The sequence below is a fragment of the Cryptotermes secundus genome, unplaced genomic scaffold (assembly GCF_002891405.2).
Source record: "Cryptotermes secundus unplaced genomic scaffold, Csec_1.0 scaffold528, whole genome shotgun sequence".
Lineage (NCBI taxonomy): Eukaryota > Metazoa > Arthropoda > Insecta > Blattodea > Kalotermitidae > Cryptotermes > Cryptotermes secundus.
Window position 1 is genome coordinate 293334 of NW_019724748.1, and position 21932 is coordinate 315265.

General features: G+C 39.2%; 1 protein-coding gene across 6 annotated transcripts in view; it reads right to left on the reverse strand.

Moving 5' to 3' along the window:
* Positions 1-211: 211 nt before the first annotated feature.
* LOC111862887 (pre-piRNA 3'-exonuclease trimmer) overlaps positions 212-21932 on the reverse strand; it is a 32849-nt gene continuing 11128 nt past the window's right edge. For 5 of the 6 annotated variants that reach the window (XM_023848673.2, XM_023848668.2, XM_023848669.2 and 2 more), the window contains 8 exons: positions 20196-20297; positions 15459-15575; positions 11245-11386; positions 9867-9966; positions 8742-8828; positions 7632-7720; positions 2702-2800; positions 212-770 (listed from right to left, as the gene is read on the reverse strand). In XM_023848673.2, coding sequence (XP_023704441.1) covers positions 677-770; positions 2702-2800; positions 7632-7720; positions 8742-8828; positions 9867-9966; positions 11245-11386; positions 15459-15575; positions 20196-20297 — 830 coding nt within the window. In that variant the 3' untranslated portion in view covers positions 212-676. The other variant, XM_023848672.2, reaches the window with a different exon arrangement.

Here is a 21932-nt window from a genome sequence, read left to right on the forward strand (position 1 = left end):
TGTAATGCTAAAGCCCACGTTACAACACCTGTCATCTATATTCTAAACTCCCCAGTATATTTAAAATTTTAGAAATAATCACATATTTTATCTTATGTACTAGAGGAACAACAAACTGTGAAACATAATACAGCTAACAAGAAATATATGTGTATTTCATAAACTAACACATACAAATTGTGATCCAAAGGACAAGAAATGAGACAGAACAGGCACTTATTACATAATGATTTTATTTCATGAATTATAAAATACAACAAGAAAAGTACAAAAGTATCCATACAAACACGAACTGGATGTGTAGGAAGTGCATTATACAGACTCCATCAAAACAGATTTAAAGCACAGAAATCTGCTGCATTTCACGCTGATTTCCTTGCACAGATCTACTTAACAGTGTACACACTGGAACTTATGACTGCAGACACAGTGTTTCTTCCATACGTAAGGTAGACCTGAATCTTTGTTCTCTATTACTGAAACTGCTTTCACATCAGAACTGCGAAAGAATAAACATGCTACATAAAGGAAATGACCTGCACCAGCAAACTCAAATCATAAGCAGATCAACACTGTGTTAATTTTCACATCTTCTTATGCTAATGTACACCTTGTGTTTCTTGCCACATCATTTTAATCACCCTTGTAGTCCACAGTTCAGAGGATAAAAGTTAATTTAGGGCACTGAACGAGCACTCGGAGTTTGGATATTGCTGAACTGCCTGTACAGAAAGTAGGCGCACATCCCGCACGATACAACTGCTCCAGTCCTGAAAATATTCATAATGAATTTCTGTACTAACATACTGTAGCATGCAGACCCATTGCTAAATAACGATTCTGTAAACCATGCCCGATGCTAGGTAACAGATGCCTAACAACCAACAACTGAAGAGAAACACAGGAATGCTGTCTTCTTAATAAACGGTTCATAACCTTACAAAGTTTTGGGAACTTTGCCCTCTAAGAGAATTTCCAATCATCAGGACGTTAACAGCAGGTAACAGGGTCAGCAAGAGAACACAGGAACTCTTCGGTTTCAATCAGACATGGTGCTCATGGTTTACTGCAATAGACTTAAAATGTAAACAAAACACTACACAGAAATATGTATGACATAAGTAATCATATTGAGAGACCTTATCAGCACCACGGTATATCTCATTTTGCAACATAATGAGATGCAGTATAGCAAGGGTCCACTGCGCATATCTCCACGTATCTCATTATATGTGAGTTTCAAAAATGTGACTTCCTTATATTGTGATCAACTGATTCAGACTGATCAAATTAACAGTGCTCAATTTAATACAAATTGCTGCTAGCAGATTGGGTGGGGATAGAGCACTGTGTGGAAGGAATGCAATGGGTGAAGGGAAAATTTGGGCCAGTCACACGAACTCTCTTGGCATCTGCTGTTGTGTGAGAAATGTGAGCCTGGAGGCAAATAACGATTGATAATTCTTTTTAAAGAAGTCACGGCCAGCAGATCCACCAGATGCCCTAAGTGAAAGTTTGTTATCAACTTCAACAGCCATAAATGCAAACTCAATACTGCCGATCTTTTAAACCAATTCAATCCTCTTCTCTACCAATGGAATCATCTGCTCTGTCATTGTCCATACAAAAACATTCACCTGAATGACTCATTCATGCAGTAATGAGAGTAATCTACCATGAGATCAGTGAGTGTCAATTTCTATTATTTCATTATCATTAATACAAATTATTTTTGTCATCTAAAAGCTATTTAACATTATTTAGAACACATCTTATTTAAGTTTCTTAATGTCTCACAGACAGAGAGAGAGAGAGAATGTAATTGCATGTGTGTTGGTGACGCAGCTCCTCTGGGCACATTTCAAGGACATCATGCCATCCCATTACTTATCAATGTCTAGCCTTCTTCTTTCAAAGTAAATGATTATAAACACAATGTATTCACACTAAAATGACAAATGTTATTGTCCCATTTATCCTGGTAACGCGACAGTAAGTGACAGGTTCCAGATTTGGTAACTCAATTTATTGGATAATTTCACAGGTCGTAACTACAATTTGTTATTACACTTTCAAGACTGCTGTATGTATGACACACAAACAATTATAACATATCAACTACTGAACTGCGCTGAGCGACGTCTTCCTGACGAATCCTCTCAACAGTCTTCACTGCCTCTTATATAGGCTCAGCATGGACCACATAGAAAACATGGCCTCTATTTTTGAAGATACTTATTTATTGCTTGTTGCCTAGCAATGGAAAGCCCTTTTCCCATTGTTGTTGAAGAATTTTTCTTTCCAGGAACATGGTTTACCCAGCTGTTCCCTAGCAACGGATACACATGTTACATTATTAAAATAAGGAAAGGTTGAAATGAAATCATCTGAGTTAATGTACAGCCCATCATTAACCTACCTATTTCACTGCCATAACAATACAGGCTACTTATATAAATCACAACTTCCTTGTTATGTAGGTATTTTCATTTGTCCATTAACCTCATTTTAGTTCACAATACTCTTATGAGTACTCTTACAATGTAGAAAAGGTTGTGTATCACTGTTAGAATACATATCATTTACAATATAAATGAAGAACTCATTTCACTGATGGCCCAAAGATTCAAAGTCACATTTTAGGCTTTGCACTGGTTACAACACGATAAGGCTGAAAAGTAAGCTTTGTAAAGTTACTTACCCCAGAAAGGTCTGGAAAACAGATGAATGCCACAGAGGGTGATAGTAGCTCACACGCAACTCTTTGTGTTTCTGAAACTGTCTAACAATGTCTTTGGCACTAAAAAAAAACATAGTTACATATCAAGTTAAGTTTCAAAATCAGACAGCATGACACCTAGCATATAATATTTGGAGGCAAAGACATTTTAAGCTTATAACATATCTGACATCTACTAACTGTAAAGCTTCTCTCAGCATATATCACTATGTCCATACTATAATATATACATAAGATATAATGAACAAACGAAAGTAATGAATACGGTATAAAGATTATTAACGCTGTCCAGTGTGATTGATAAATGTTGTGTTTTTTAATCATTCATCCTTTATATATTTTGGTCATAGCAACCATCATCAGAAGGATATTATCAATACATATGGAAACTACTACTACAATGTCATAGGTCATTATCAATATGTACAGAAACTACTGTTACAATATCATAGATATAAAATATTATCCTTTAACAATTACTAAGATGTGCATGAATATGTTAAAACATTTATAAATTATTATAATTAGTCTATTTACAAAGCACTGTTTAGAAAACTTTTTGTTAAAACTAGAGCCAGTTTGGTTCATGTCTTTACACATCTTCTCTTCAAAGGAAGATGAGTGTGTTCGATGTTGTGGTTCTGTTGTTTAGCATACAAGATTCTGCAAATATATTGTGGGTATTATGTAGTATTTCTACAATCCTGATTTCATTTGAATGTGAATTTTTTGTTTTTAATCTTATGTTTAGTGTTGTTGCCCAGTTGTTCAGCCACGCTGTGCTGTTATACTGCTAACAGTCTTTCATACTATTGATAATGTGAGGGACCAGGATACACCAAGTCAGATTTAATGAATATCAGTCAATTAATTTGGATCAGCAAACATCCATATCACAAAGGAATGAAGATGAGTAAAGATTAATTTGAAAAATAAACATGCTCCAATACAGTACAGATTTTACTTCATTTAATGTCCTACAAGTCATCTCAGAATGAGGCAAAACGGTTTGGACTTACAAGCCATAGTTGAAAACTGAATATTACTCCAGAATACAGTACAATAATAGTTAAATGAAATGTTGTCAAACAGAACAAGAGCTCATAAACCTACAGTTGACATTTTAACAGACATCCCAGACCAGGGCTGCCAGAGCTAAGATACATTTGCTGTAATGTTCCAATTATCTGCAACACGGTGATAATTTCTATGAAACAAAGGCTGTATTGATGAGTGAAGCAATCACATGTTACAGTGCACCTGAATGGGTTACCATCGCATGTTGTTGCTAGAATACAGACAGATAAATCTGCATGCAAGCAGTCGGTACAGGGCGCTAATCTGGGAAGAAAGCATTCCAGTAACAATGCACGGATATAGGTGTCTCTAAATTATAATTTAGTCTCTCCATCTGAGAGAAAAACTCTAATTAAGGGCGTCTGAGAATGAATTGGGGGGGGGGCATATAACCAAACGTGTGTCCGCCTTGCCTTGCTTCTCCAAATGGGCGCACCATAGAAAAAAAAACTTATATAAAACGAAATATTCGTCCTAGAGAAAAAAAATGTTTACTTCTAACATTACGAACAAGGGTTGTCCAAAAACGTATACATCAGAAATATCAACTATCATATTTAAAACTTCCAAGGCAACTGTGCTGTGGCAACATGGAGCTTAGTGTCCGAATTGACAAGTGTCAAAGTTACTTTACGTACAGGCCGCACCATAGCTCAAGTGGTTAGTCACTGGCTTCCCACCGTGGCGACCCGGGTTTGGTCAAGTGGGATTTGTGGTGGACAAAGTGACGCTGGGGCAGGTTTTCTCCGAGTACTTCGGTCTTCCCTGCCAATCTTCATTCCACCAATTGCTCCAGTCACCCTCACCTATCATCTGGGGCTGGTACAATAGACCAGAAGTGGCTGAAGTAGAAGGGGGTTAGTCCCACCCCACTAGGAATAAAAAAAAATACTTTACGACTGGAGGTTTGCTGCCAAACGGTTCGTCTTGGCGTCAAGCCCCTCGTGACTCACGACCAGAGATCCTTTTTTTTTTCTTTTCAACTGAGACCTTGCGGTAACAGCCCTTACGTAACATCCACTCTGAAGAGAAGATGGGCTTGTCTTGGCCTTTCATCAAGCGTTCGTATCCTTAACAAGTGTCGCGTCCGCACGTTGTATTCATACCACAGACAATGCTTCCAGCTGTCCGAGCACGTAACGTTGGGAGAACAGTGGGCGAGGTCAGACGGACAGGGTATCATAAGACAGAACAACACTACAATCAACTGCTGCATCAGGTCAAAATAACCGTTCTCTTCTGATCAATGCAGTTAAGCAACACTGGACGTGGTCAGTACTTGTAGCTGAAATTCCAATTACGCTAAGGGAAAATAAAACTAACGCCGTTGCTACTTAATTCGGAAAACCCCATACAGGCAATTCTAACATCGCTAGGAGAAACCCCAAATTAGCGTCTCTGCTCAGATACTAGGGAGACCCACACAGACAATTCCTGAGCGGAGTGGTGTTGCTATGGCAAATGTAAAAAAGTAAAGGTAAAGCTATCCCTGTAACAGTTGTGAGACGTCGAGGCACCCACATTTTCTAGAAAATCGGCTCATAGATGGCGGCAAGGCTGTCAGCCCTACGCGCCGGCTGCCCTTTACCCTCAAGAATATTCTTGGTACTCATTTCTGTTACAGGCTGAGTCGACCCAGGGCCATAGTACGGCCAGAAGGATTATGTCAATTGAAAAAAATCCAATGACCTCATCGGGACCTGAACCCGCGACCTTCCGGCTTGTAGCATAGCGCCTCAACCCACTACGAACGAGGAAAATACTATTTAGTGCGCATGTTCACATTCTTCAAAGGTAACATCATTAAGGTGATTAAACACAGGCCGAGAAGGGCAGGACACGTCATTTTAGTCAGGAGACCTCAAGGGCAGGGACCCCTTTGAAGAAGCAGGCGCAGGCCATAGGGGCCATCCTATGTAAGCAAGGTATGAAAGTGCTGACTGGGTCCAACGGTAGGATTTTGTGAGAAAGATTCTTAATAGCCTGAGAAGTTATTAGATTTTACTGAGAGATCGTGAACAACGGCTGTGTAACACACTGATATGTTGGGATTTTGGACTTTATCCATCGTCCTGGTTTTTAAGATAACAAATAAAAACACGACGTTTCGGAAACTGGATCTGTTTCCGTCCTCAGGTGAAGGAAACACCTATTCAGTTGGGTCCCTTAGAAAGAGCTAGCCTCAATCACTGGACGTCCAGTGACACCTTCAAGTGTCAAATATTCTTCTCAGCACAGTGCTCTCAAACATCCTCAATCTATACCCTTCCTTAAAATTAGTACAGCATCGCTGGAAGGGCGCCACAGCCAGTCTGGAAGTTATGGAGGAGAGAAAAATCTTGCTCCTGCCGGATTTGAACCCGGGCATCCAGCACCTAGCCCATCACTATACTGACTGAGCTATCCCAACTCTCATTTGTTTTATATTTCCTATCCAAAATGGTCTAATACATGAAGATGCTTTATCACCATTGTTGCTTTACAAAATGCCATTAGGAAAGTCCGAGGAAACCAGGTGGGACTGAAATTAAATGGGACACACCAGCTGCTGCTATATGCTGATGACGTAAATCTACTGGGAGACAACATGAATATTATGAAGAAAAACACAGAATATCTAACTGATGCAAGTAATGAGGTGGGTCTAGAAGTAAACACAAACAAAAGTAAGTATACGTTGTTGTCTTGTAATCAGAATGCAGGGCAAAATCATATCATACAGACAGCTAGCACATCATTTTGAACTATGGCAAAGTTAAAATAACTGGGAACAACAGTTACAAATCAAAATTTGAGTCGTGAGACAATTAAGAGCAGATCTGATCACTTGGGACACTACCCCCTGAATCCAAACGATTATCTAAATGCTCTATTAAGCAAAGTACCGACTGCACACTTTGTCAGAACTAAGGGACTGCTACTGAGTTAATTAAAAAAAATCTACACAAGAAGTTCTGGGGGACTAATCACCTAATTTCCTTTCACTTAATTTTAGTATCTATTATGCAAAGTAGAACACAAAACATTTATGTAAGATTTGAGGCTTTCACGGCAGTGACTATGAAGAAAGCAGTCTTCTGGGATTTGGCACCGTGTATATGTGGTGTTAACCGACGTTTCGGAGGAACGTATCGCCTCCATCTTCAAGGTAGAAGGAAAAATATAAGAAATCTGCAAGCGAAGAGACCGAGAGAACCTGTAAAAGTAGACCCTGAAGATGGAGGCGACACGTTCCTCCAAAACATCGGTTAACACCACACACACACAGTGCTGAATCCCAGAAGACTGCTTTCTTCAAAAAACATTTAGTATGTATGCGTAATGAAGTCAATAAAACAATACAACTTGGGAGGCTGCAATGTTAATATTACTGAAGGGAGTCATTTATAAATGACACAATTGAGATGGCTTCATGACATGATATACATATTAAGTTTCATGAATACTGATTTGGTCATTCCGGTAATATTATGGTTATTACCTCAACAAGCTATGACACTGCAATGCTGGTGTTAGTAATGGGAAGCAAGGTTTTACCTTAGCAGTTTGAAAGGCTCTAATGTTGATATTACTGATGTGAGGGGATTTATGAATTATGCATTTGAGATAGGCTCAGGCCCCATGATATACATATCAATTTTCATAAAGATTGGTTCAGGCATTCAGAAGTTACAGTAGGGTGATCTCATAAGCCTATTTTCATTTTTTTAAATACAGAAAGTAGGCTACAGAAGACACACAATTGATTGAAAACAGCCATGATGTACCCATCCCTTCAATTTGCAATATAGATTAAAGATTGGTACTCACATACCTGCCATGGTTCCCCACAGCCACAAGTGCCCTGAACCTGGTGAATGGCTTCACATCCACTGAACCATACCTAGCAAATAGTTCAGCAACCTGAAAGAAACATATTATGCCACTGTGCAAAATAAAGAGTTGTGTTTTCTGTAACATGAAGCACTGTACACAGATATTCTAAGAAATCCACCAAACCAGCCTTTTACTTATAACCTCATTCCAGCTGGTTCTTCCTCAGTCACCCTTTTCCATTACTATTGTGATGATAACCCACTGTTTGCATCCTCAGTCATCATGTAAAGTCTGCATCACAACATCACCTCCAGTGCCACTTAACAACACTCTATTATGTGCATAATAAATCTATAAACTTTTATTTTAGTTTCACATAAGTAGAGTTCTATGAGGACTGATGAAGATAAAACGAAGTTTACTACACAGCTTCTACAGCAAAAGGTAAAGGATTGACATACTACAATCCATTATACGCACACATTCCTTTTTGTGGCGGTATAACTCCAGTCTCTCGAAATTTCTGGCAGTAAATTAAGTGCGTAGTTAGTGTCACACCCCAGCTACTTTACCTCTGGGGAAAGAATCCCGAGAGGCTGGTCTGAATTCAATGACAAAAAGAAAAACCTCCATCCTGCCAGGACTCCAACTTGATTCTCAAGTTGTTCAGCCTGTAGACTAGTCATTATGCTGAACTAGCTACCTGCTGTTGCAATAGATACTCCAGTACTGCATTTTATAACAATCTATTTAGTTTCAGGACTCATACAAGCAGAATGACAAACCAACATATAAGACCTTCCCTTTAAGAACCTGTTTTATGCAGAATGAAGTGTGCTAATGAGTCTCACATATTTAACAGTTTTACTTCACCTGCTGCCACCAACTGTTCATCATATCAGAATAATACATTTCTTCTTGGATGATGTGTGTGAGTGGAACAAGGAAACTTCACCCTAACAAGGTGTTTATTGTACTGAGATAAGACACAGTCACTACCTCCGGCAACCAACCCATTCACCAATCATAATCATTAAATGAAACACAATAACCTGCAAATGTCAAACACGATGACCGATCAATTTACACCTTTGGTGGAAACACTTGCCTTTGAGACATCAATAGTACGGAAACCTTTTGCTTGAACATGAAGCCAGTTTGGTCTGTCTGATGGAGGATCGGGTCCATCAAGGCACTGAAAGATGAGAAATATACCAAATAACCTTTGACCAGATCAGTAATATAACTGGATGAAGGCATAAGAAACAACAGACAAATAAGAATAAGTTCTTCCCTTCAACTAAGACTAACAGAAAAAATTAATTAATAGAGCAGACCCTTGTTTCACACTGGGGACAACTTCCTGGAGATGTCGGCACAAACAGAATTCACATGAATGAAAGGAGAATTATAATGTACTTTAATTGGATACATTCCAGGTACACAAAAAATGAGACTCTCTCTCATAAAATAATACAAAATATTTATATATTTTAAACATAGAAATTATATGCAAGGATATATATCACATTTATTCTGCAATAAAACATAAAGTACAGACATATTACAGACAGTCAGGGAAGCAGAGCATGATGAATACTGGCAAAAACTCCCTTCATAGCCGGCTAGTCTGAGCTAGTGATGGCGTTCTTCTTTGCGGCAGCCTGGCGTTCTTTCTAGCAGCAGCCCGGTGATTGCAAGCTGGCTGGCCAGTGAAGCTCTTGCCGCGGCTGGCTAACATGGTGAGTGCTGGTGATCGCTGATGGAGTCAGTTGCTACTAGATTCGCTGTTGCGCTTGTCTTCATGCAAGTGTAACTGTGATTGACGTGACTAATGCTAGCGTGTTGGGAATCCGCATCTTTACACTTTTGCTGCTAGGCGGCGCGCTGACCAGTGGGCACTGGAGCTGGATTGGGTAGCGCTTGTGTGGGTGTACAGAGAGTCAGGCAGCAAATTGTACTGTATAAATATCACCCACTCTTGTTACACTGTGCGAGTTGTCTGTTTTCCACTGAGGGAGGTGCCCACACCAGTACTTTCAAACGTGCAACACTAATAAGAAGGCTGTTGTATCTACACTGGATTGCTTTAGTTTAGAGTATTCCTAGATACATTAAATTATACCTTAAGACAAATGTATTACATAGCATATCTGTTTTCTCACTGAATGACATTCACTTTTAGCATTGCAAATTCACCCATTTTTCTACACGTTTAACAGATGTGACTTACCATATGGGATATATTGGCTCGTATTACATTCACACAATTCTTCTTGGATGATACACCCAAGAGATGTTCTCTGCTTGTTAGTATTCTTCCAAAAACAAGACTACAAGCAAAAAAAGGTGATGTTTAGTCCTTGCAAAGAGAGATCTGATTCATGGGCAAAGAGACAATAGAAGAAAATAATTTTACACGCGCAAGACATTTTAAGAAGAGATTTAAATTTAGAAGTACCTTTGATAGACAAAACTGTCATCAGACAACGTAATGTTTAGTCGTTCCAGAGCTATGGTGATGCAGAGTTCCCACACAACAGCTATATGTATATTGCAAAATGCCTAACTCAATGCATTTCATTCATGACCAAATTATCAGAAACATTCTACGCAATGCACTTGGCTTCCAAACCTGCAGAATTGCCAGAAAAGTTCCTATCCAACTGACTATAATCCTAACAGCTTTCACATAACCAAACTCAACAAAGATCAAACGCTGTCATGTTTCTGAACTTCTTTCAGACAGAAATGACAACCCTCTCATCACTGTTGCTCTACAATGGCATATGTCTTCTACAAACTCCTGACTCCAAATGTCACCATTGAAAATTTACCACAGTACCAGATTATGGGGTTCAGGATTCTTAGTATTACTTTAATTCAACAAGAGCAATGTTAAATTTTAATATTCACAAATGAAAAGCAACAATGATGTAACCCCATTCCAACATGAATTTTCAACCATCACTGGAATTTTCTGTCTTTAAAACTATTATTTTTTTTCCAGTAACTGATATTGTGCCATATTTGCTCAAAGAACTGTGAAGCCAGAGAAACAGCCATTGTTAGCGAACGGCTCTGAAACATTCGTTTCTAGGCAAAAACCATGAAACAAACAACGGAATGATATCCATTGCTAGGCAGCAGATTCTTAATAAGCAAGAATAGACAGCCACTGCTAAGGAATGGCTCGGTAAACACGTTCCTCTGGCAAAGGATATGTATGCAAAAAAGAAACAGTGTTTTCTGTGTGGTCCATGTGAAGATGCTATAAGCAAGGGAAAAGGTTAGAGCTTGGTCAGTTAGTCTGCGAAGAGAAAACTAGGAGGTTGTTGTGACATGGCCACAAGTCAGTTGTGAGGAAGGCAGACAGTTAGAAGGGAGCTGCCATTCAGAGAGGACTTGAGCATGGAAGCAGGGTAATAGTCATTGTTGGAGCCATTACCAGGCAACTACTAGTGAAGACACTGTGGGCTGTGCTATAATCCACTTCACACAATAAAGAAAAAATGTTCATAAACATCAGCAGTGAAAGCCAACTCATATGCAAGGAACTCTGTTTTTTGTCTGGAATCAGAAGACCTAACACAACAGAAATGTGTACATACCTGCCACATGTAACATGGGCAAATATATGTGCCATTCGAATAAAACAATATCCTGTGCAGTAAGAATCCCACCCTGCTTCATGAAATTTCACATTGAGATCCTGGGACTGTTCTGACACATTGGATGCTGTTTCCTTTGGATCTGAAACAGTCAGTAACATGTCCTTTATCTCCTCAACAATGTTTCATAGCTGTAACATAAAATGGAAACAGCAGACAATACAGGTACATACACAGCGCATGTCCCAACAGAACTGTACCTTCTGCACAACTGTTAAGACATTTAGTTATATTGTAACGTGTTTGCATTCCAGAAGAGTCACTGCTATGGAAACGCTAGAATAGACCGTTACAGAGGAGACAACAATTGCTCCATTGTAGTTCTAACAGGAGTCTCCATGGTTATAACAAAGGGTTCGTTGCCTAACAGCGGCCAAGGTTATAAAAGCCCAGTTTCGACGAGAAGTCTTCAGTCTTCATCGAGCCAGCTAAGAAGCCAGTCATGATCGAGCCATCTTGGAAGTCAGTCTTGGGACAACTGCCAGAAGAGATAGTCCAGCATCGCCGAGTTATTGTAAGCAGTGATTGTGACACTGCAGACGGGAATTATTGTAAAGTGTGTAAGACGAGCGAAGGAATAAACTTGCTATGCCAAACGACGGTGTGAACTTATTTGTAGCGTGACACACAAAACACGCTAAATTGGTGTCAGAAGTGGGATTGGACTTACACACGTGGCCAACAAAGTTTGAACTCAAGAAACGCTACATTGGTGTCAGAAGTGTTCTACGAACTTTAACATGCGTCCTACAAAAGAATGGAGATGCAGCAAGTGATAGAAATGCTAGCAAGAATGGACGCCAACATGAGGTCCTACCAAGAAAAGACGGAGGCCAATAGAAAAGCTGACCAGGCCAAGGAGGACGCCCGACACGCAGAGATGATGGCCGACCTGAAAGCATGGCGAGAGGAAATGGCCGCCATGCGAGCCAAGAAGTTGAAAGCCTGGGGGGAAGAGAGGAGAACTTCCCACAAGAAAATAGTGGCCGTAACAGATGAAGAGCCGACCTCCGTAGAAACGAAACCTGAGGCGGCAGAGCATCAAGAAGTCCCCGTAGATGACGCCCTGAGAATACCGGTCGGAGAACCGAAGAAAAGGCGTAGGGACCAGAAACTGGCCGCGGAGTGCCGCCGCCAGACAGCGAAGGATGCAACACGGGTAATTCATAAACCCCAGAAGGAATTGGCCGTCGGCCACAGAACGACATCCCGTCGCGCGACAGTGGCACGACGTTGGAGAAAAGACTCCAAGAAGGAAACTCCCAATGGAACCTTCGGGTGCCAGCGGAAGAAATTGGCCGTCGACCATAGAAGAACGATACGCCGGGCGAATGTGGAAAACCTCAAGACAGACATCGTCAGGAACACCACCCAGAAAAGTGTGGACACCACGAGAGGTTGGGATTCGCCAGCGAGGGGACGACCTTCCATGTCAGAGTAGCACGGCATAACAGGATCCCCAGAAAGAACTGGGTAAGGGACAACATACCGGGAGGAAACGGGAGAGGATACATGCCCGGAAGAGACAACGGGGGCAACCGCAATAGAATAAGGGGAATAGGAATAGAGCCCCATAGAAAAATCCCCAGGACATACAGGAAGACGACGGGACTAATGATCAAGAAGCGTATAGCCGGATCTCCCGTCGGCCTACGACAAGGAAAAAGTTGGAAAAAGTGGAGGGGCCAACCTCCTCCAAAACCAAAAAAGGGAAACGGCCCCTATGGGNTTGGAAGGAACCGGTAACGTAGAAGTACCGGCCTCCCCAAAAAGAATGGAGAACGAATGAATGTGAGACAAGGCGACCGACAAATTCTGGACCACGGGAGTGCTCGGGGGCGAGCACCACCGAAGAGAGGGGCGGATGCGGTTAGACAAACAATGCACAAAGATGCCAGCAGGACACCAAGACCGAATGCAGACACTGGCAAGCAGAACACCGCGGAAACGAAACCGAGGGGGAACCTTTAGGCTGTTCGGGGACGAACAACCTTTAGAAGGGAGCAATGTAACGTGTTTGCAATCCAGAAGAGTCACTGCTATGGAAACGCTAGAATAGACCGTTACAGAGGAGACAACAATTGCTCCATTGTAGTTCTAACAGGAGTCTCCATGGTTATAACAAAGGGTTCGTTGCCTAACAGCGGCCAAGGTTATAAAAGCCCAGTTTCGACGAGAAGTCTTCAGTCTTCATCGAGTCAGCTACGAAGCCAGTCGTGATCGGGCCATCCTAGAAGACAGTCCAGTGTCGCCGAGATATTGTGAGCAGTGATTGTAACACTGCAAGTGTATTGTTGTTTTATTTTGTTATTTTATTGTTATTTTACAAGTCAGAAGGTCGTGGGTTCAAATACCGATGAGGGCATTGGATTTTTTCAATTGACCTAATCCTTCTGGCCGCACTATGGCCCTGTGGTTCACTCAGCCTCTAACAGAAATGAGTACCAGGAATTAAATAAAATAATTTTCCTGGGGAGTAAAGCGCAGCCAGCACGTAAGGCTGACGTTACTGCCATCTTTGAGCCGATTGTCTAGATAATGTGGGAACCTTAACATCTCACAACACTACGGGGCTTCATGGCCTGTTACAGGGATAGCTTTACTTTACTTACTTTTTTTACTTAGTACACAGTAATATGTTTTGACGTATATTCATCATCTTTGGGCTGATGTTTACGTGTGTGACATAAATACCAAACCAACATATCATGTTAAGATGTGAACTATACTTTATTTAGAATTTATATCATACATACAAATATCTCACAACCCTATGGGCCTCCATGGTCTGTTACAGGGATATCTTTACCTTTTACCTTTACCTCACCAAATGTGGTCATCATCTGTTCTTAAGAATCTCATTTCTACTACTGTATTTTACTTAGGTCTCTTTGTTTTAATTTTTCAAAATTCTTACGCATCACTGTTACATATCACCACACTACTTGAACATTACAAGGAACCCATGATAGAGAGAGTAAGGCTTATAAGGAGCAATGCAACAAGAACTACTGGAACCAATATTTTCTTCACTTACACACATGGCAAACCATGGAATAAAGTGAGGGCTTCTTTCCTTATACCTTCTTCATAACAACTGACTTCTAACAAACTATCACAGGTTCCCTGTACATTTCTCCACCAAATTTACTTGCAATTTTGTTCCAAAGTTGTTTCTGGCCAGCAGTCTGCAAGTATAATGACTGTTTTGCAATCCTTTGTTATGTATGTATGTTTCAAATTTTAAATTTATTTTGCTTTCTATAAATCCACAGTAAGAAAGCCCGTTGGATACAGAATGAGTCATACATCTTACAACAAATGTGGAATTAATTATCAGTTCCAAGTCCTGTTTTGTATGTATTCCAGTCATGGTGTTTAGGACAAACACTTATGTATTGTGTGATTTAAACTGCTTCATGTATTGGTCTGTTACTCATATGCATTGACATATTTATTCTCACATGTACACACTTGCAGAAAACAGTGGGCAGGACTTTTATTTGCAAAGAACAGCTCCTCATTAGCAGTCAGTTATGAGTAGAAGAGGTTATGTAAGTTTCAGAAAATCTTTAACTTATCAGCTCAGAAAATGCTAACAACAATGAGAATGTTGAATTATTCTTTGCAATATTGATATCCCCATTATAACCATTCCAATTAAGAAATATTTCTGTACCACATTATTATTCAAAATGGTGCTGCTATATTGCACCATACAAAATTGGAAGTTTGGGGGATGGAACTGTAGTAATGTATTTTATATATTTTCAGATATTACAATTATCAATTAGACTAAGCAATTTTATGAATGTTAAAAATTCGTGTAATATCAAAGCTGTAACGCATAAATTTTACAAAATCAAAAGGTGGATTACTTTTTTATGGGCTTTGTACATTCATTGTTACTTCATTCTTCATTCCAAATCTGTGAAATATTATACTATGAACTCCCTCTTAGTTCCAAGTGATAACTGCCACAGTGGCCAGTCAAGAATTTTTCAAACTTTTAATTTACATTTGCATTTGGAACTTTTAGGGCAAGAGTTTGAGAATTAATTTCTGACAGCCCAGAAGTGTCATATAACAACTATGGTAGAAATACTTCTGGCCTGACTACTGAGCCTCACAACAATTATTTCCACAATACGTACTACAAATTTCAGCTCCATCTTCAAGTTCTATAATGGGAGAGTATAACACGAGGTATCTTCCTCGCCCTTCTTTGAAGAAACAATACAGATGACTCAGTATATTGGAATTCCACATATCTGTAAAAAACAAATATTTCAGCAAAGTCAATAGAAGGTCCGTCGAGTGTAACAATTTTGTAGGTCACTTCTTTATCACTTCTGCCTTACATGTTTCGGTTTAATAAAACCATCATCAGAGGCACGTAGTACAATCATGAAAACACTGTCGTTGTTTAAGATGTACACAGTTATTTGCTGCGTGGACGCTGCAAAAGGCAAAAGAGATCAATAACCAGAACAGCATGTTTGACCTCATTACTACTTGTATAAACACACCCCCGACCACGTCATAACACACAAGGCTTTAAATAATACTGACGTAGAACTCCCACTGCAGTACACAACACACAACACATAGGAAACATCTAACCATAAGGTAAGCAAGGATCAAATACAACACTAAACAAAAAAATAAATTAAATATATAATAATATATAAAACCTAATGTAATACAATATCTTTGCAGCCATACAACCTCAAGCTGACATCTCCCATCTTCGGGATGAATTAACAAGGAGGAGCTTAACATTTTACTTCAAATGTTTCAAATTTTTAAATATTTTAACACTGGCGTTTTAACTTGAGGGCAATTTCGGATGGAATGTGAGAATTGAACGTGCATTCAACAATCCTAGCAAGTGTTGTGCTTTTACACGTCGACATATTGTAGCAGCGTCCACGCAGCAAATATATGTGTACATCTTAAACAACGACAGTGTTTTCATGATTGTACTACGTGCCTCTGATGATGGTTTTATTAAACCGAAACATGTAAGGCAGAAGTGATAAAGAAGTGACCTACAAAATTGTTACACTCGACGGACTTTCTATTGACTTTGTGATTGATAGTGTAACGGACCAAAAATGAAACAATTCAAAATATTTCAGCGTTATTCTTATTCTGAAATATCTGCAATCTGCTAATCCTCAAATCTGATCATAAAGCTGCAAAAATTATATTTTTAAAAACACTAACAGATCATATAACATTTAAGAAAGAGTGAAGTAAGTGTATTGCATAAATATACTTGCCAGTACTTGCCTTTAGAAGCCATCAGCTACACAGCTATGTAAGAATTTCCCATTCTATGGAACCTGAAGGTTCATTGCCATGTTCACAACAGCCTGACACTGGTCCCTATCCTGAGACAGATCCAGTCCATATCATCCCATCCTATCTCTCTAAGATCCATCTTAATATTATCTTCTCACCTATCTTCCTAGTGGTCTCTTTCTGTCTGGCTTACCCACCAAAACCCTATATACCCTTTTCCTCCATGCATGTCACACACTGAACAAGATAGTGACTGACCAGTGTCAGAGTCTGGGTGGTTGAGGTTGCCCAGTTGTGCAAGAGGGATCTATTTTTCATGTGTAGAATAGGCTGGGTTTAAATATCTTACAAGTTAATGTCACAGTATAGCCCATCAATTAGAAACTTTCACTGTGAGTGACAATATGGAAAGTGAATAGTCCTTCTCCTGCTACAAGGTCTAATTCTTTATCACCAATAGGTTTTCCCCAAAAATGGATCAGTCTTTTTACTCAGTGCTTTAGCAGCCAGTGATTATTTATGCTTGTTTGCAAAAATATGTTTCTCTGTATCACTTCTAAGATCGTGCCCATCACTTATTTCCACTTACTAAAATCCTATATAAATGGCAGAGAGTTCAGAATGAGAATCAATGATAGCATATCTAACAATTTTGCAATAAAATCAGGTGTACCACAAGGCAATGTCTTAGGCCCACTATTTTATTTACTGTATACAGCAGACCTACCAGTCAATGCCAACACAACAAGGGACACATTTGCGGATGATGCCATGATCCTCTCAGCCAACACAGATCCAGCAATAGCTACCTTCACTTTGCAAAATCATCTAAATCAAATACAAGAGTGGACAAATACATGGAAAATAAAAATCAATGGAACCAAGTCAGTGCATGTAAACTTTAGTCTAAGAAGAGAACAATGTCCTGCAGTTTTCTTTAATAACATACAAATACCTGAATCACCCAGCACAAAATACTTAGGAATTCATCTAGACAACCATCTAACCTGGAAGGAACACATTACTAAAAAACACAAACTGATTAATTTAAAAACCAAGGATATGTATTGGTTAATTGGAAGAAATTCCCAGCTCTCATTAGACAACAAAATCTTATGTAAGATTTGAGGCTTTCACGGCGGTGACTATGAAGAAAGCAGTCTTCTGGGATTTGGCACCGTGTATATGTGGTGTTAACCGACGTTTCGGATGAACGTATCGCCTCCATCTTCAGGGTAGAAGGAAAAATATAAGAAATCTGACACAGTCTGCTTTTACCGGTTCTCACGGTCTCTTCGCTTGCAGATTTCTTATATTTTTTCTTCTACCCTGAAGATGGAGGCGATACGTTCCTCCGAAACGTCGGTTAACACCACATATACACGGTGCCAAATCCCAGAAGACTGCTTTCTTCAACAAAATCTTACTTTACAAAACAACAATAAAACCAATTTGGGTATATGGAGTGGAAATATGGGGATGTGCTAGCAAAACCAATATTTCCATAATCCAAAGATGTCAGTCAAAGATACTATGAATGATTACTAACACCCCATGGTATGTTTCCAATATATCACTCCATGAAGACCTGAAAGTGTCACTAGGAAAGGAAGTCATAATAGGGAAAAGCACAAGATACCTCAACAAAATAGAAGGACATGAGAATGTACTAACTCAACCGTTACTGGAACCACACAATGGACGAAGACTAAAAAGGAATTGGCCAGCTGACCTGAGAGAGGGTTAACGAGGACTTATCGCTGGATAAGCCCTCTCCACGTCACGGGGAATAATACAGCCAATTATCTTATAGAATCAAACGTAATTCTGATTGCTAATTTTATGTAAATAAAAAAACTTCTAAGATCATGAAACGCTCTTACAAAATGTCCATCTCACTTCATTTACACTAGTTTCATCACTAATTAGAAATGGATATTTGCATTTAAGAACATCTGAAAACAGACACCAGTTTAAAGTTTGAACCCTTACCTATTATGCATATGATGGAAAACTTCAGTATTTGAATTTTGTTATTTTTTATTCACTATCAAGCCAAGCATATCACCACATACACACAGCCTTACACTCACTTTACACACTACTACCCAGTACCACTTTCAGTTTCAAACTAACACTCACATTAAATAAATGTGAACAAAGATTATACCAGTTGGGGGGGCAGTAAAAGTAAACACAAAAATTAAAACTCATTGTCTAAAATTTATCAGTAAAGAGGTAGGGGAAGCAAACAGCTGAATTCTTTAACCACAGGGGAAAAAACGTGAAACAGTGGATTTACTGAGAGAGCAAAATGACCGGTCTCATAAGCAACAAAATTTTGGCTCACTGTCAATATCTTTTCATTCTTATTTTATATATACAACTGCATTTGAAACAATTCTTCACATTTAAAGTTCCATGACGTTGCCAATTTTTGAACATATGGCAGCAATTAAACGTAACTGGGAAGTTGAAGGAAACATGAATTTCCAAATATACATTGCCATTCATTATTGCACTGTGCTCAGAAAATGAACTGGGATCAGGCACAACAAATAAGAAATCAATCATAAAATTGATGAAGAGATTCTTTGAACTGACACCTCAGTCTCGTGTCATAACAATCGTACTTCTCTGGTGGGGCACAGAATCTTGTCTGTCACATTCAAATGTTGGGTAGCATACAACAGAGAACAGTCTGTGACAGCTGCACCAAATCTGAAGTCTTTCTTCTTCAGTTTCAAGCTTGGATTTTATATCTGCTGCAATCCTGTTTGGACTTTTAACTGTTCTTGCCCCATGATTATTATGCACATTAAAATGTTGCACATCCTATACACACCACTAAGCTCAAGATACGAAACTCATTTGCGCCTTAGACAAATTTCTTGTTGATGTTGAAGAGTATGGACTTGTGCTTGTCACATGCTTCTGCTGGTTTCCTGCTTAGCTTGTTCTTTGACCTAAGATGGAAGTGATATTTTCCTCCTAAACATCAGGTTCTCTTGGAACTACATCCAGAAGACTGCATGCTCAGTACTCACCACTGTGAGAACATGTGGTGTTACCTTACATAGAAACAAGAAGTGTGAAACACACAATGACCTACTGTTTTCTTAAACTTAATGAAAAATGAGGATACATGAATTATGAAATCAAAATATAATATTAAACACAAATTCCACTTCCTTACTGAGCTTAGAATTCCATCTACATCACCAGAAATGATGAAGTGGTAGGAAGTTTTAGCTCAGAATCAAGGAACATTTTAATCTCATACTTTCAGGCAGTCTAACCTTACCTATTAATTGAGTGCACATCAAAATCAAGATACCTGAATGCAACTTAAAAATATTACTATGCTTTTAACAGGAGTCCGATTTATTATTTAACAACTTATTTTAAAACCCATATTGTTTACCATTAATATTACTAGTTAATGGTAATTACATGGACAAACTATACAAGAATAATATGTGACTTTCACTTTTTAAAGGTGTACAGGTGTACAGATCAAATGACATGCCTATTTCCAAATAAAAATTACAAGATAAAATACAGAATGCTGCATGAGACAGTACCTTCTTTAATCAATATCTTTCTCATCTGAAAACTGAGGAATTTGGTGTCATAAATTACTGGGAACAGTCTGTGGATCTCCTCCTTGAAGTCATTTAACCGAGCTGAAACATATCAATTAATGTGTAAAAGAATGCATATTTACAAAAGTATAGAACAAAGTTTTCCCAGCTTAATTTTCATTCATACAGTGGGGAAATGTCATCTTCACAAGTTGAGAGCTGTGCAAAATGCAAGGCTGATTCAAGTATTTTTGGGCAAATGTGTAGGCATCTGGCAGAAGTTTCTTTATACTTGTGTAGTACTGATGTATTCCCAAAAAAGTAATTATTCATATCTCATGACCATCACCATATGTAACTTACACAATACCGTATCTGCGGATAACAGTTAAGAGCTCTGCTCTCCTGCTACACTTGTAATGGCACAACATAGTACATCAGACATGCTTCTGTACTTCCAATGATCTGTCTCCACTCAAGCAGAAAAAACAATGCCTGAACTGGAATACTTGCTTTTCAAATACCAACTCTATGGATATGTGTAAAATTATATCATGGTAAACTTAACTTGGTTCATCCTGGTCCGTCATACTAGTAACTGTATATAAGATTTTTAACCGCCATCCAGTGTGACTGATAAAAGCTGTGTTGTTAATTTTTCATCCTTCACATGTTTTGGTCAAAACGACCATCTTTAGAAGGATAATATTGACATACATGGAAACTATTATTACCATGTCATAGATATAAATATTATATGAGGGTTGGAACTTTAATAGTGGCAACTATTTATTTATGAGTACAACTGATATAAAATAGATGCATGTTTTGAAGTTTTACTACCCTTAAATGTAGTCACCAGCATTGTGTACAACCCGTTGCCAGCAATGTGGAAGTCGTAGGATACCTTTAGCAGCACCTGTTGTGTTGATAGTTCAAAGGGAGCAGTCTACTGCCTGAAGAATCTCTGGAACAGTTCTGAAGCGAATGCCACGAAGTGGTTCCTTCATCTTAGGAATTATGTCAAAGTCACAAGGGCTTAATTCTGGTGAGTATGGTGGATAGTACAGCACTTTCCAGCCCCATCGATCGAACAAATCAGCCACAGCTTGCCATTTCTGCATTTCCGTCAAATCATGCGGAACCCATTGTGATGTAATTTTCCTCATGCCCAGGCGTTCCTCCAGAATGTGAGCACGGTCGTATGTGCTAATCCTGTTTCTCGGGCCAGCTTATGAAACATATGGCGTCGATCACTCTCCAGTAACGCGGAAAGAGCATACACTTCTTCTTCACTGACACTAGGACGACCTGGCCGACACATGTCTCCCACATTTTGGTGTCCCTCATTGAAGGCTTTTACCCACCTTGCCACTGTTCTGTAAGGCAATGCAGATTCCCTGCAAGCCTCTTGAAGACCTTGATGACACTGTCATGCTGTATGGCCTCTGACACATTCAGTCTTTATCCAACTCCGTTGTTCCTGTTTCGAAAACATCGTGACAAAACTACATTAGACCGCCAGCTAACATGAGGCTCTGTTCTTCTCGTCACTGTGCATGCGCGTCATGTGGGAAGGGAGAGTCCATTTGCACTAAGGTAAGGTAGGTATGTAACTAACGTGCGGTATAAGTGACATTATTTGGTTCCATTGCATGGCATTTATACAGCAGTGTTGCCACTATTAAAGTTCCAACCCTCGTATCTTGTAACCAATTATAAGATGTACAATGATTT